The sequence below is a fragment of the Gallus gallus genome, chromosome 1 (genome assembly GCF_016699485.2).
Source record: "Gallus gallus isolate bGalGal1 chromosome 1, bGalGal1.mat.broiler.GRCg7b, whole genome shotgun sequence".
Lineage (NCBI taxonomy): Eukaryota > Metazoa > Chordata > Aves > Galliformes > Phasianidae > Gallus > Gallus gallus.
The window spans coordinates 2317155-2330957 of NC_052532.1; the positions used below are offsets into that span (position 1 = coordinate 2317155).

At 41.9% G+C, this 13803-nt stretch overlaps 1 protein-coding gene across 1 annotated transcript in view; it reads right to left on the reverse strand.

Annotated features, from left to right (window-relative positions):
• The window catches only part of EXOC4 (exocyst complex component 4), a gene marked incomplete at its 5' end in the record, with an annotated part of 409823 nt that overhangs the window by 357534 nt on the left and 38486 nt on the right, over positions 1–13803 (reverse strand). Inside the window, 1 exon segment of the mRNA NM_001199320.3 lies at positions 11964–12141. Coding sequence (NP_001186249.2) covers positions 11964–12141 — 178 coding nt within the window.

The following is a 13803-nucleotide window of genomic DNA, read 5'->3' on the forward strand; positions in this document are numbered from 1 at the left end:
GTGACTCTCCTCTAGACCCGTTCCAAGAGTTCCATATCTTTCTTCTGCTGGGGTCCCAGACCTGGATTCAACATCCATTCTTAGCAAATATGTTGATGACTGATTGGCCAGTTAACACAACAGACTAATTTTGTTATATGGAATTGAGGAGCTGTCTCACCAAGCTTAGAAGTTCAAGTTAGATGAGCACTGCAGCAGAACAAACCTGCATATGAAACCAAAATGAGACTCATCCTTGCTCTGAAGTTTGCACACCAAGACAACAGGAATGCTAAGAGAGAAGGGAAGGAGTACTAGTAAGAAATACAGATCTGGTACAAATAGAACGTTTTCAAACTGTTCCTCCTTGGAAGATGTAAAATATTTTCTGTAGACAGAAGTCAGAGTGTCCACAAAAATAAGCATCGTCACGATTTCTATTACTTTTGAGTTAAGATGGGTGGTTACAGCGATTCTCTTCTTTCTTTTGCACATAACCAGTACTGAAATCTTCTTCCAACTCAGAAAAACCACTCACCTGTGACCTACCAAATGTGCAGGGCACTGACATCAGAAAACCATCAGGTTTACTTCTCCCCTTCCACATCCTCTGCTGTACCAGGCAAACTGGCATGGAGCAAATGCAGAATTAAAATAATCATGTACCTTGAAATGGAGCACTACTGACTAAACCAATTCCCTTCTCCTGCTTCCACAAGTTCAGGATATGGGCTCTTCTGTTACCATTAAGCTCATTTTCTCCTCATCTCTGCAAATCCTATTTTGGTGGCTGTTTGCTGAAGGAATATGGGTTGGGAGTTCCACTAAGCACAGTTTGACAGGGAAGATGGATTTCCAGAAGCACTGTAGAGTTATTCAGAATTTATGTAAATCCCTGCATGAACTTCCATTAGCTACTGCTGGCTCTTGGCCAATCAAAACACAGAGATTGGCACACTGTATGACTAGAGAAATACTCATTAAGTTATTATGCAAATCGATATGCTGTTTTGTAAGGCAAAAGGAAGTGCACACTTCACCTTTAAAACTTGTTTTTTGGTGTCACCAATCACACAAGTCCAATCAGCAGGCACAATGGGTCTATAGCACCAGGAGTTAAGACTGGATCTACTGATTTTCAAACTCATCACCTGCAAAGAATCTAAAATGTTAAACCAACAAAAAAATAAAGGCGGACTGTTAACCACATGAAGCAACGTTATATTTTTATTTTAGTTCTTATTTTTAAAATAGCCTCCCCATCCAATTTGCTAAAAAACAGAAAAGTTTATAATGGAAAAAATACATATCAGCCTATTTCAGACCCTGCGTCACATCAGTATCCCCCACGGTGATTTGTTCCAATCAATCCTGAGTTGCTCTTAATTTTTTTTAAACTCGTGGTTAGATGTCAGCAACTGCCATTATCAGAACACTGAGGAGAGCGACAGAAGGATTTGGAGGTGGAGGAGAGTTGTTTGTTCTCAGTGCAAGTTGGGAGTTCGTCATTCCCAGCAAAGCACACAGGCTTTGAGCTCTTCAGACTCTGTCAGTCCAGAAATCACTGGTGAGTCATCAGCCACTTGCTGCTGGTTTGTACATACGCAATTACACAATATATATAGAAGCAGAGACTACGTTCGCTGAGCGCTTGGGGTAAAAGATGGTGAAAACCTGGCACAGCAGAAGTTGCTCAAGCCAAAGAATATATGTGAGCTAATTATGAGAAAATAACAAGGTTGATTCTGTGTTTTAATACTTTCTCATCATGGATCCCACTCATGCACGTACCCTTGCTCTACCCACTTCAGACTCAAGTCTTCAGTTTCTATAACCAGAGTTCACACTATCCATTGAAAAAATAACGCATATATAAACCCAGTGACATATTACTCAAAAATCACTGAGAACTACTTGCAGACTTGCTAAATAAAGCCACTTGAAAAGGCAGCTGGTCAGCGAGACCATGAAAGAAAGCACAAAATAAGCACAATATTGGAGCCTGTGGATTGTCATCAAAGCATTAATTGAAACACCAAATTTTAAGTGTTGGGTGTTATGCATATTCATGGCCTGATCCTCAGCAGTACAGATCTTCCATAATGTCAAGAGGAACAAAAAGCTCAAAAACTCTCAATAAAACCAACCAAAAAGCTCACACGATAGACTCCCTCCTTCTGCAGTATCAAAATGCACACCAAAACTAATAAGCATTTCCAAACCTTTCAATTTTTTTTTTTTTTTTCACTCATTCAAACATTGGTTTCCCCACGTGCAAAACACAGAATGGCACCACCCTGGTGAGATCAGATGACTTAAGTCACTTTGATGATCAGAAGCATGCTGTGAAATAGATGTTCCTAAAACATCTTATGCATACTACTATAGATCCACAGCACGTTTCAAAGTAGTGCATACGTGCCTGAAAGCTGCAGCAGCAACACCTTCCCAAGCGTATGTGCACAGACTCACAGCTGCCTTCATAAATGGAAAGGAGCTGTTGTTTTCCCAGCCCTAGTGTTAGGTCTTTGCATACGTATCCCCATAAACGATGGATCTTCTGCGCATAGAGGCTTTGAATGCCCCCTCCCTGGAAGCATTCAAGGCCAGGCTGGATGGGGCTGTGAACAACCTGGTCCAGAGGGAGGTGTCCCTGCCTATGGCAGGGGGTTGGAACTAGATATCTGAAAGGTCCCTTCCAACCCAAATCATCCTGTGATTTTGGCTTGAGATCTGAAGCAAGGCTCAGAAAGAGTGTGATACTGGTAAAAGAAGGAGAAAAGATCTGGGAAGAAGTAGAAGAAAAGTGTGCATGTGTGTGCATGAAGCAGCAATGGTTGTGCAGAAGAAAAAAATTAATATTCCTGCAGCCCTTTTCTGAATATGATGCATTTAAGTGTGGCAATTTCCAAGTGAGGAGAACTGAGCATCTTCACTCACTTTGCTCTCAGTCCTAGGAGTCAATTGCTAAGGGCTCACCTGCAAACACTCCTACCTACGAGCAAGAAAACAAAGAAAAGCTAACAGGAGGAGAAATTTCAGAAAACTTTACCTAACACAATTCCACAGCTTCCCACGTCACCAAATTACTGAAGAAAATCACGCAGGCCTCCAGAAAAACAAAAGTTGAGATTTGATATCAGGAAAGAAACAGCAGGAGCTAGTAAACTTCAGGAAAAAAATAAGATTCTACCTTAGCATTTTGTAAATGTCATGCATGTTAAACACAACAAGCGCACAGCGCAGGAGTGGAAAGGCTTTTAAGCACAACAGTTTCCAAACATTTCCCTAGGATCTCAGCTAGTCTGTAACATTAGCAGGAATTTGCCTGCATGAATCCCTCATGCACTGCTGTCAGATTAGACGCCTTGCAGAGAGGACATGATGAGCGTTTGGCCTTTTCCCGTTCACAGCATTTTTATGATGCTAGTAAGAGTATGTCTCACTGCCTTTAAAGCTAGTCGCACAGGGACCGAGTGTGAATAACGTCAGCACATCAAAAGTAGCGTGGTTTTATAGTCCTATAAAACATGTCTACAAATGCTGATGAATTACTTGTAGTCTCTCCTAATTCTAGCTGACAGCAGAAATAAAGTGCAGCGGACACTGATAGTAACTGGGGAAAAAAAAAGCACATCAGACCTAACAAAACTGTTTTAGAATCTAGGGAAATGGTTACAACTAAAGACACTGTGTATCTACAGCCATGTTACTATTCTTTCTATATCAGAGAATCACAGAATGGCTTGGGTTGGAAGGGACCTCAAGGATCATGAAGCTCCAACCCCCCCAAGCCACAGGCAGGGCCACCAACCTCCACATTTAATACCAGACCAGGCTGCCCAGAGGCACATCCAACCTGGCCTTGAATGTCTCCAGGGATGTGGCATCCACAGCCTCTCTGGGCAGCCTGTTCCAGCACCTCACCACTCTCAGAGTAAAGAATTTCCCCCTGATATCCAACCTAAATCTTCCCTCCCACAACTTCAAACCTTTCCCGTTGTCCTGCTATTATCTACTCTTTCAAACTGTTGACTCCCCTCTTGTTTGTAGGCTCCTTTAGGAACCAGAAGGCTGCAATGAGGTCACCCCACAGCCTCGTCTTCTCCAGGTTTCTTCTGTATCTTCTGTTTCTTCTGTATTATCCCAATATTTAACAACTGCAAATCATGAAGGCTAAGGAGCAAATTATGGGCTGGGAATTTTGTACCTTTTTGTACAGAATACCCATATTGTTGCTGGTGATTTGAAACAAAGCCTTTATACCAGGTGTGGTGGCCACTCAACAACCTTCATACTCATCTTCTGAGAACTTCCAACTAAAGAAATTTCTGTGCTCTCAAATTGTACACATCAGAGAGCACTTGACAGCTGACAAGGATTCAGAATGCACAGGTTCCATTCAAACTGCCAAAAACCGAAGTAGGAAACAATGCTTCACCTCATTCTATATTCCTGATCTTTTCATAGAATCATTTGAGTTGGAAGGGACCATTAAAGGCCATCTACTCCAACTACCCTGTAATGAACAGGGACACCTACAGCTGGACCAGATGCTTGAAGCCCCATCCAGCCTGACCTTGAGTGTGTTCAGGAATGGGGCACCCACCACCTCTCTGGGCAACCTGAGCCAGTGCCTCACTAGCCCCCTACCTTAAGCAACTTCTTCCTAATATCCAGTCTAAATCTTTCTTGTTTCAGTATGAAACCATTTCCCCCTGTCCTCAGAGCACACTTTCTTACAACCTAGCAGAGCTGACTTCTGCTTTAACAACTACATAAAACAGTCTTCAGAAATCATTTACTGATGAGGCTCTTCGCAAGAAGTTTTGCACCTTTTTCCTCCTGTAAAATACAGTCTTTAAGGGGGAAAAAAATAGGTATATGCTTGTAATTCACTTATATGCATCTAGTTACTTAAATATTTATAAATTCCTGCCAAGACTTTATAACTTCATAGCCATCCTCAACTACTAGATGGGAAATCCACCCAAACTGAAGAGCCCCTCAAGTTCACTGCAGCTTGAGACTCAACAGTGTGACCAGAAGAGGGTTATTCTTTCCCTTGCTCACGTACCAGCAAGCATTTCATTACATGAGCTCATCTTTTTAAATCTCCCAAAGCATGAGCTCAGTGACCCTTCTGCAATAAAATGCACAAGTGTTTGTACACTGTTCAAATATCTCATTCTTATGCAGGGCTTTATCTCTTTGAACTTTAAAGTAAACGTTAGTGTTTATCAAATAAATTGGATCAACAGCTCTGGGATACATATGACTGCCGAAATAAAAGCTGGAGCATAGAATTATGCACACCTATTTCTGCTCTGTCACCATGCTAATACAGCACAGTTCAGCTAACGAGGACCATTCCTGGGAAAAACAATAACCAAGCATTCATAGTTCAGCTCTGGACCTCTTCCAGCTATCTGTTACCAAAGCCATTCAGTCAGTTTTAAACACACTTCAGCAAGAATCATTCAGTGAAAAGGAAAACAGATCGATGTGCATTTCTGCTTCACATTCTTTGCTTTTGACAGCAAAGTGTGCCATTGCTACCTCATTCTTTGCCCTTCCAATTGCATAATACACCCTACACTGTGACACTTTGCACTTGACAACTTTGTCACCTTTACCTGAGCAATTTTAGCCATCCTGAATTCACAACACATCCCCTCGGGAGCTAAAGTACTCAATTACTTCCTGTTTCAAAGCATAAGGAGATAACTTGAATCATTAGATAAGTTGGAACAAGTCTATCAAACGCTTTAGCTCAAAAGACATCACACATCTTCCTGAAGTATACTCAGTGTGACCAAAGTTTAAGGGAGCACCTTCCTGCAATGTTATCTTGTCCCTTCTTGGATTCAAATAGATTACATTTGTCCTGGCCCATACACTTTCAGTGAAAGTTTTTCATGCTCCTAGGAGATATTGGCAGAGGGGGTAGGGGGGAGAAAGTCATGTAACACTCACTGTGCTGGATTTCTTACTAAATAATGCATGCTATGAGTTCACTTCCAATAAGAAATGGGGAAAAAAAACATGCCAAGTTGCCTGCTCTGTAATTATTTAAATTCCAATTTTCAATATCAGCATCCTGGAGAGCATAATGCTCTCCCTCCCTCCTTTGTGCACCCAAGATTGAAACGGTATTTTTCAAAAGCTGCACAAAAATCACTTTCACAGCCATCATCCTCTCAGCTAAATGAGAGACGAGCATTAATGAGACAAACCAGGCAGGAGTCCGAGGGCATCAGTTTCACATATTTAAGACCATTTAAAGGGAATCAGAAAAACTGTCAGGTACATTATTTTGAGGACAACCATGAAGCCATTAATTTCCCCAAGACAACATTCTGAAAAATAATGCCACTGTAGGTTCAGGATATTACCTGGTGAACTTCCCAGACCTGATGGCTATGTCACGCGTTGCTCTGACATTTCAACTAGTATTTATGATATATTAACACTAACACTTCTCATACAAGAGTCTTACTTTATTAGTATTAGCCGTGCCATAAACAGTTAATTTATCCTTTAAATGCAAAGCTTCAGCAAAGAAAGATCTGATTTCCTATTCTTGGGCACACACTTCTTAACTGAATGAAATCAGTACTGCAGAGATTCAGGGCTCACGACAGGCTACCACCCATCCCAGTAAGCTTTTTACACTGCTGCCAGGACTGTGCTGATCCACCTTGGTTGAGCAATAAGCCACCTGGTTTTTGCATGAGTGCTCTGAGGTGCTGCTCCACATAGCAGCTTTGGCATCTCCTGCTATGGAGATGCCAGGATCAACCATTTGCTTCCCTTCTTTGCTTCTCTCTCCTCCCCTATGCCAACACTGACATAGTTCAGGGACCTGAGCAAGCAGAATATGCAGCCAGCAGAAAACATCTAGCAAAACCAACTCCCTCAAATCAGATGCCTGCTAGGAAAATGAACAGCAACACCAGAGGAAGAGAAGCATCCTCAGATGCAGAGGTGGAAGAAATGCCATTGCAGCAGAGCTGACAGACCTGCAAGGCCTGTCATGGAGTCGAACCCCCTCTACACCTTTTCCAGGAGGATTCAATACAGTAAATCAAGTGACTGATGAACCCCACTGCCTTACCCTGCTTTAAGGACTAATATCTTTTGCTGTTCTGCGTGGTGATATATTAACTATTCCCTGAGAAGCGTGGCACGGCAACTATAAGTGAAGCCCAGCTTCTCAGTGAGATGTCACATTGCTGGCCACCAGACTTAGCTGCATACTGCAGAACTGCTCCATCTCTCTGCTTGAACCATGGAAATGCACTGTTTCCCTTTACAGAAAAATGCCACACAACCTTCTGGGCAGAGGAGTGTAATACACAAAGGAAAAGGGTGCATCATTCAAGAGTTTCAACTCTGCAGTAGCAGAACAGAAGCACACTGACAGAGGACAGGCTTCAGTTTCTCCTGTCACAATTTTCTTATGATGTCAGCAACGCTTAGGCTGCTAAATAACACTGTTTTTGAAAAACACCTGACAGAATTAAACAGAAGACCACAAAACAGGGACAGCAGTAGCCTGAATGTTTGTGTTCTGTCCCCCTGGTGCTGCTGAAGATGTGACGTGCATCCCACAGCACCGATGTGAATTTCCTTCTCTTCTGCAGCCGAAAGAAATCAGAGATTGGCCGTCTCCTTAAAAGGCTGAGAACTGTCAACTACAAACACCACTACTACAAAAGAAAAGATCTCTTCCTTGGAGGCAAACAGCACTGGCATAAGCTAATAACAGGATACTGAGGATGCATGGAGATGTCACGTTTTGTGGGCATTTTCTACAGCAGCAGGGTACTGCACTCATACAAAAGCTGACAGGATGATCACCCTGTCACCAGGAAGGTGACATTTCTGAAGAAGCTGAATGAAAGCTGGTATTATTCAGCAGGGACAGATGCCTCTCTCTCATCTTGGTATCAAAAGACAGTGCTAAAAAAAAAAAAGTAAAGAAAAAGGTGAATGAGCTGTTAAGTGTTCTTTCTTGCTGTTACCCATTGCAGAGAACCAGCACACCAAGTACCAGTTGCTGCTGTAGTTTGTCCACTGTCAGCACCCCCGACTCTTAACACAACAGGACAGAAGGCATACCTACCTTTAGCCCAAGGACGTACGAGGGCCGCTCCAAAAGAAATACCTCCCATTTTATTATGTTGGCCCACAGCATCACAGGTGGATGTTGGTGGTATGGAAGTAGAGGTTGAACTTTCCTACTGATATTTCTGTTATAATTTGTTGCTGTGTGTCAGATGGCAGCAGAGGGGCAGTCTGACAAAATGATGTCTTACACTGAGAACAAAGAGTGGATGCTGCACAGTGAGGGGGTAGGTGGTGAGTTTCAGCAGTGCTAACTGTGGGTCGCCTCCACTGGTACAGATTTTTACAAGCACGGCATGCAGGTTCTTGTTCATTGCTGGTGAAAATATACAACTAATAGGGGTGACTTTGTTGTAAGATAGTGTTTTGCAGATGAAAATTTGCTCTTTCAAACAGTATTATACAGCTCTTTGCATCTGTTGTATTTTCCTTGAAAATAAACAAGAGGTATTACTTTCATAGCGACCTAGGTATATGACTTTGCCTCTCATGCAATGCTACACTTCACAATTTGAGATGGGAGGACACCACATACACACACTAAACTGTGGCAGAACACTCAGAATCGCTTTCCTGTGCAGCCCTGAAGGAACTACTTACACCAGTACAGCTCTGAGCGCCATTCTAACACAGCTCACAGCTCTCTCTCCAACCAAGTACTTAGTCCTACAACAATCATGCTCCTCAGAAGGATATTTTTAGGAGGAGGTTTTTCACCCAGAGGATGGTGACACACTGGAACAGGTTGCCCAAGGAGGTTGTGGATGCCCCATCCCTGAAGGCATTCAAGGCCAGGCTGGATGTGGCTCTGTGTAGCCTGGTCTGGTGGTTGGTGATCCTGCACATAGCAGGGGGGTTGAAACTCGATGATCATTGTAGTCCTTTTCAATCCAGACTACTCTGTGATTCTATAATCCCATCCATTTCCACAGTGAAGAGCTAAGTTAACTCCATACATAAAATAGCACATTAAAACTGAAACAACTTCTACACCTCTCTCTTGTTGGTATGGCAATACAACTACAGGCAAGGCTGGCTCTGGTACAAATAACTTCAAGCTGTGTTTTACCAAACAAGGCTGCTGTAATATTTTGACAAACTGATTTTTTTGTTTGTTTGTTTTCTGGAAGCCGGCTCTAAAAGGTCACTCTGCCTTTCTACTGATGACTTCAGTATTATTCTCCTATTATTCACAGAGAAGGTCAAAAATATATCTACATGCTCAGTATCCGAACGCTGCATGACTTCGAACCACCTCACTAATACTATACCACAGTGATTTGTGCTGTTATTAGGCAGCACTCAGAAATCCAGCTAAACAAAAAAAAAAAAAAAAAAAGAAAAAAAGGACAATTTCCAGCCCACTGTGAGCACACATTATGACTCTGGTACAGAGCTATAAAGACATAACCTTGCCGTAACATATCTCACATGCAGAGATGCACAATGCGTGCGTGGAACAGATTATCTGTGTGAATTACAGAACCATGTAGTACTGCTCCAGCACTATGAATAAGTTTCATTCATTATGATCTGCAGGAATTGCATCGTTTCCCTGATACACCCCACCTCTAACCTACTTCCTCCATGTTTTCACCTTCCCCCAACAGCATTTAAAATGAGTACTTGTACAAGAGTTTTCTGCTTCCCCTCTTGCCACAAATGTAAGGTCTCCCATCACAAAATTACCCCTAATTGAAAACACGGCAAGGAAATACCTTTGTCTTGGGCTCAGAGATTTTTTTTAAATTGTAAGGTAAAAAAAAAAAATCCATTCCTATGAACACACACACACACACACACACAAAAAAACCAACCCACAAGGTTTTGAACAGAGAAATAGAAAATTTCCTCCTTTCCAAGTCAGCCAATGCTCATCTCTTACCCTAAAACTGCAAGAGATTATGAAATTTTTAAGTGCAGCTTTAGTTTTGCGAGTGCACAATCTGTGGCTCTTCTAGAAGTTTTTCAGGCGCCTTCTGACACCTGTGCTGTCACACCAATAGCAATGAGATCTTCACAGTTGGGCTGCTACATTTTCCTTGACATTTTTTTTTTTTTAATTGTAGAAAGCTTGGTTACATATTTTCTCCCTAATAAAGAAAACTCAATCACTCTCTGGATGCGCACACCTACATATGTTTCTGTATAAAAGTTTTATCAATATTATTTTGTAATAGCCAGCGTAACTCACTCCTCACTTAACCACTCATGAGGAATGAAACCATCACAAGCCCTCACTGATAAGGGGGTATTACCAGCCTTGTCATTCTGCTTCACTGGAGATAAAATCTTGGAGGATTTTTAGTCCCAGGTCTTGTCCTGCTACAGCAAAGTTTGCACAATTCAAAGCTCTTAAAGGATTTCTCGACCTTGTGTATGACAGTAAGATGGCTAGAGATACTGCCAAACCCCTTCCTCATGTCCTGAAGCCTAATTCTTTGCTTTGATGGGGACAGACAGCTTCAATTTTATGACACTCTTGTTTAGAAAATCTATCATTAACCTCTGTCTGGATATTCCCAATCAAATTTTTCTAAGATCACTGAAGGAAGGAGAAAATCCTTTACAAAGACATATAAGTGGATAAGACGACAGTGGGTGTGACCAAAAAATACGTTTACCAAGTCCAAGAAGTGCCTAAATTCACAGCACACACACAGTTGGCCATATCTGTGTAAGTAAAAATCCCATGGGCATCATTCCATAGCATAAAAATTAGATCCGTACAATGGGAAAGGTATTACAACAAAGGTGTGATGACAACAGGACTGGTACAATAGAAAGGTGTTATGAAGGAAGGAAAGAAGATTGCTCACCCATATCAGAAGATTCCAGGTTTGCAGGGGAAATCTTCACCAAGGAGGAACCTCCAGGAAGAGATCCTTCCCCAGTGGCAGTCAGCCCTTAAATGGGGTCTAAAAGAGGTGCAGCCAGGCTCCACCCCTTCCAGTTGCACAGGTGAATTGCCTTCACCTGTGCTTCCAGGGCTGACCAGGTCCTTTCCCCAGGTGCCCAATCAGTGGTTCAGGCCATGACTCAGCAGCTACCATACACACAGTCAAACAAGCCTTTAGAGAAACTGCAATAGACCTGTGCCCTACAATGAAAATGCGTGTTAAGTGTTGGAGACAGTATTTTTCAAGAACAGGACAGAGGTGAAATGACCAACAGAAATCTCTCGTAAACAATGCCAGGTTAATTTCTTTGACCTCCTCAAGCAAACAATGGGTGAGTTGTACACTCCTGTACGTGAAGAGGATTCAAAATTTAAGAAGTGGAAAAAAAGAAAGATCTACTGAGCATGTGTTAACCTCACATCAAAAATGAGAGAAAAGACATGTGACAGACAGCTCTGCTGCTCAGACACTACGGTAATAGGCGTGGTACCAAAACAAAGTCTAAGCAAGGTTCAGCTTTAGCATGCTGTGGTTTAGAATATGAATCTAATAAGGCTTCCCTGAAAACATGCTGGCAGCTACTGTCTCAGCTGACTACAACCAAGGCATAATGACAAGGGAAGACAAGCGATTAGAGCAGTGACACTTTATAAGACAGGCATGGCATGGGAACATGGAACAGAAGTGTCACTATTTGAAAGCTTCTGCTAAATCACTCAGTAGACAAAAGGAATCAACTTCTCCATGCACCGTAAGGGTGAATCCATAGCTTTTGTTTCACTGGTATTTAAGCTCTTTGGAATCTAGAAGTCTGCTAGAAATGTGTTCTCTCATCAAAAGTCAAGACAACTTGAAGTGGGGCTGTCCTTTGAGCATAATAGAACTGTGTTCTCTGGTATTCTGGCTTAAAAAGCTGTTCCAAACTGAAACCATGCCCATCTGAAGGATTCTTACCTGTAAGACATCTTGGATCTTCACCCACACATCAACCATGTCGTAGAGCTTGATATCACCATCATACTGGCTGCAAGGAGAGGCCACCGTTTGCTGAAGATGTCCAAGGACTACAGAGTGTGCAGCAGCCACAGCATTGAATTTGTCAAAGAGAAGCTCCAGCAGCTCCAGCAGTAATCTGCAAAGGACCAAGACAACCTCCACTCAGTTTCCAGAATACACTGTAACCACGCCAGCACATCAAGGCAACGGGTGGGAATCAGAAGATTCTGACTCCAGACTCAGTTTTGTGACAATGAGGCAGTCCTCAACAGAGCATCAATCTCTCTGTGGCCTCTAGGGGACCAGCTCAAGTTTCATACCTCGTTACTTCCTACCAACTTCCTTTTTGCACTCTCCTCTATATCCAAGCTGCTCGTCTTTAACGTGCTCTGCCTGGGGTGCAGGCAAGACAAATGCATTCCTAACTTCAGAACACTTCAATGCTGTGACATTATAGATCATTTTAAGGCTCCAAATAGACTACCTGCTTTTTCTCCAGAAGAGAGAAGAGTGTCAATTCAATAAGCATTTACTTACCCATACAAACAGAATGTAAGATATTCATTTTAAATTATGAAATGAGCAGCATGGAATGTTTTAAACATGAAAGATCAAGAACAGATTAAACAACATTAAACCTAAAACACGACAGCTCATCAATTGCTTAAGTTATAAAGATTTTATTACTAAGTGTAAGGAGCTGCAGCTACAACCTCAACACATAACCTGCTCCTATAGCTTCTTTGCAGCCCAATTACTGTAATTAATGCACACCTGCAAAGTACCAAATATTCTGTGATAAAGCATCACCTTTGATCATATTATCTGGAAAAAGGAAAATGTGGATAATTTCACTGCTTTTTAATGAGCAATTCAAGTCCACACTTAACCCCACATTTTGTTGGGGTTACCACTTCCCAAATCCATATGTTAGGCGCTTGTGAGCTCTGACAGACAGGCTCCATCCCGTTTAACTAAAGCAGTTAGGAATGATCACACACTTGCTGTGTCTCCCCATCAGAAGGACAGAAGGGCTGCAGGAGAAGCAGAGCTGCCTCTGCTCATTAACCATCATATTGCAGCATTCTGTTAACAGCCACTAACAAGGTGTGCATTCATGCCTTGGCCACTTCAGTTCAAGGGTGCATACCTCCTGTTACATCAGCTGTTTTGAGCCAGAAGCTGGATACTTAACTGGAGAAATAGAAAAGCTGTTGTACATTTGTAAGAATAGCCCGGCATGACATTGTGGCTAAAACCACTCATCTCAGCTTAAACTTCTATTTTGCCAAGGACAGAGGCTAGCTATTATTTAAAATAATAATTAAAATAAATAAATAAATAGACACAGAAGGCACATCAGCTCATTGTGTGTCATGCATCCATAACCATTTGACATAAGTGTGTATAGCATTATACAGCAGTCTATCAAGGGTCTCACACGGACCATCCCATCTGCCTACACAGCCCTATGGTTAAGTAGAAAACACCTTGATTAAACTACAAGAGCTGCTGGATAAGTCCAGGAGGGTACAGCAAGGGACAGCAGAACATTTCAAGTGGTCAAGAATGCACTCATGTTAATCAATAGTTATCATGGTACATAAAAGATACACAGGGAGATTAATTAATAGTGCCATACCCTAAGTGACTGTAGAACTAAGACACACATTGAAGCAATTCAAAAGAAACTGGTGTGAATATCGATTTCCTTCTTCTAAGAAAAATAAGAAATGCCTGAAGAGAAAGTACTGAGAGAGAACACACTACTGTTTTTATTATTTTTAGTAACCCCTTA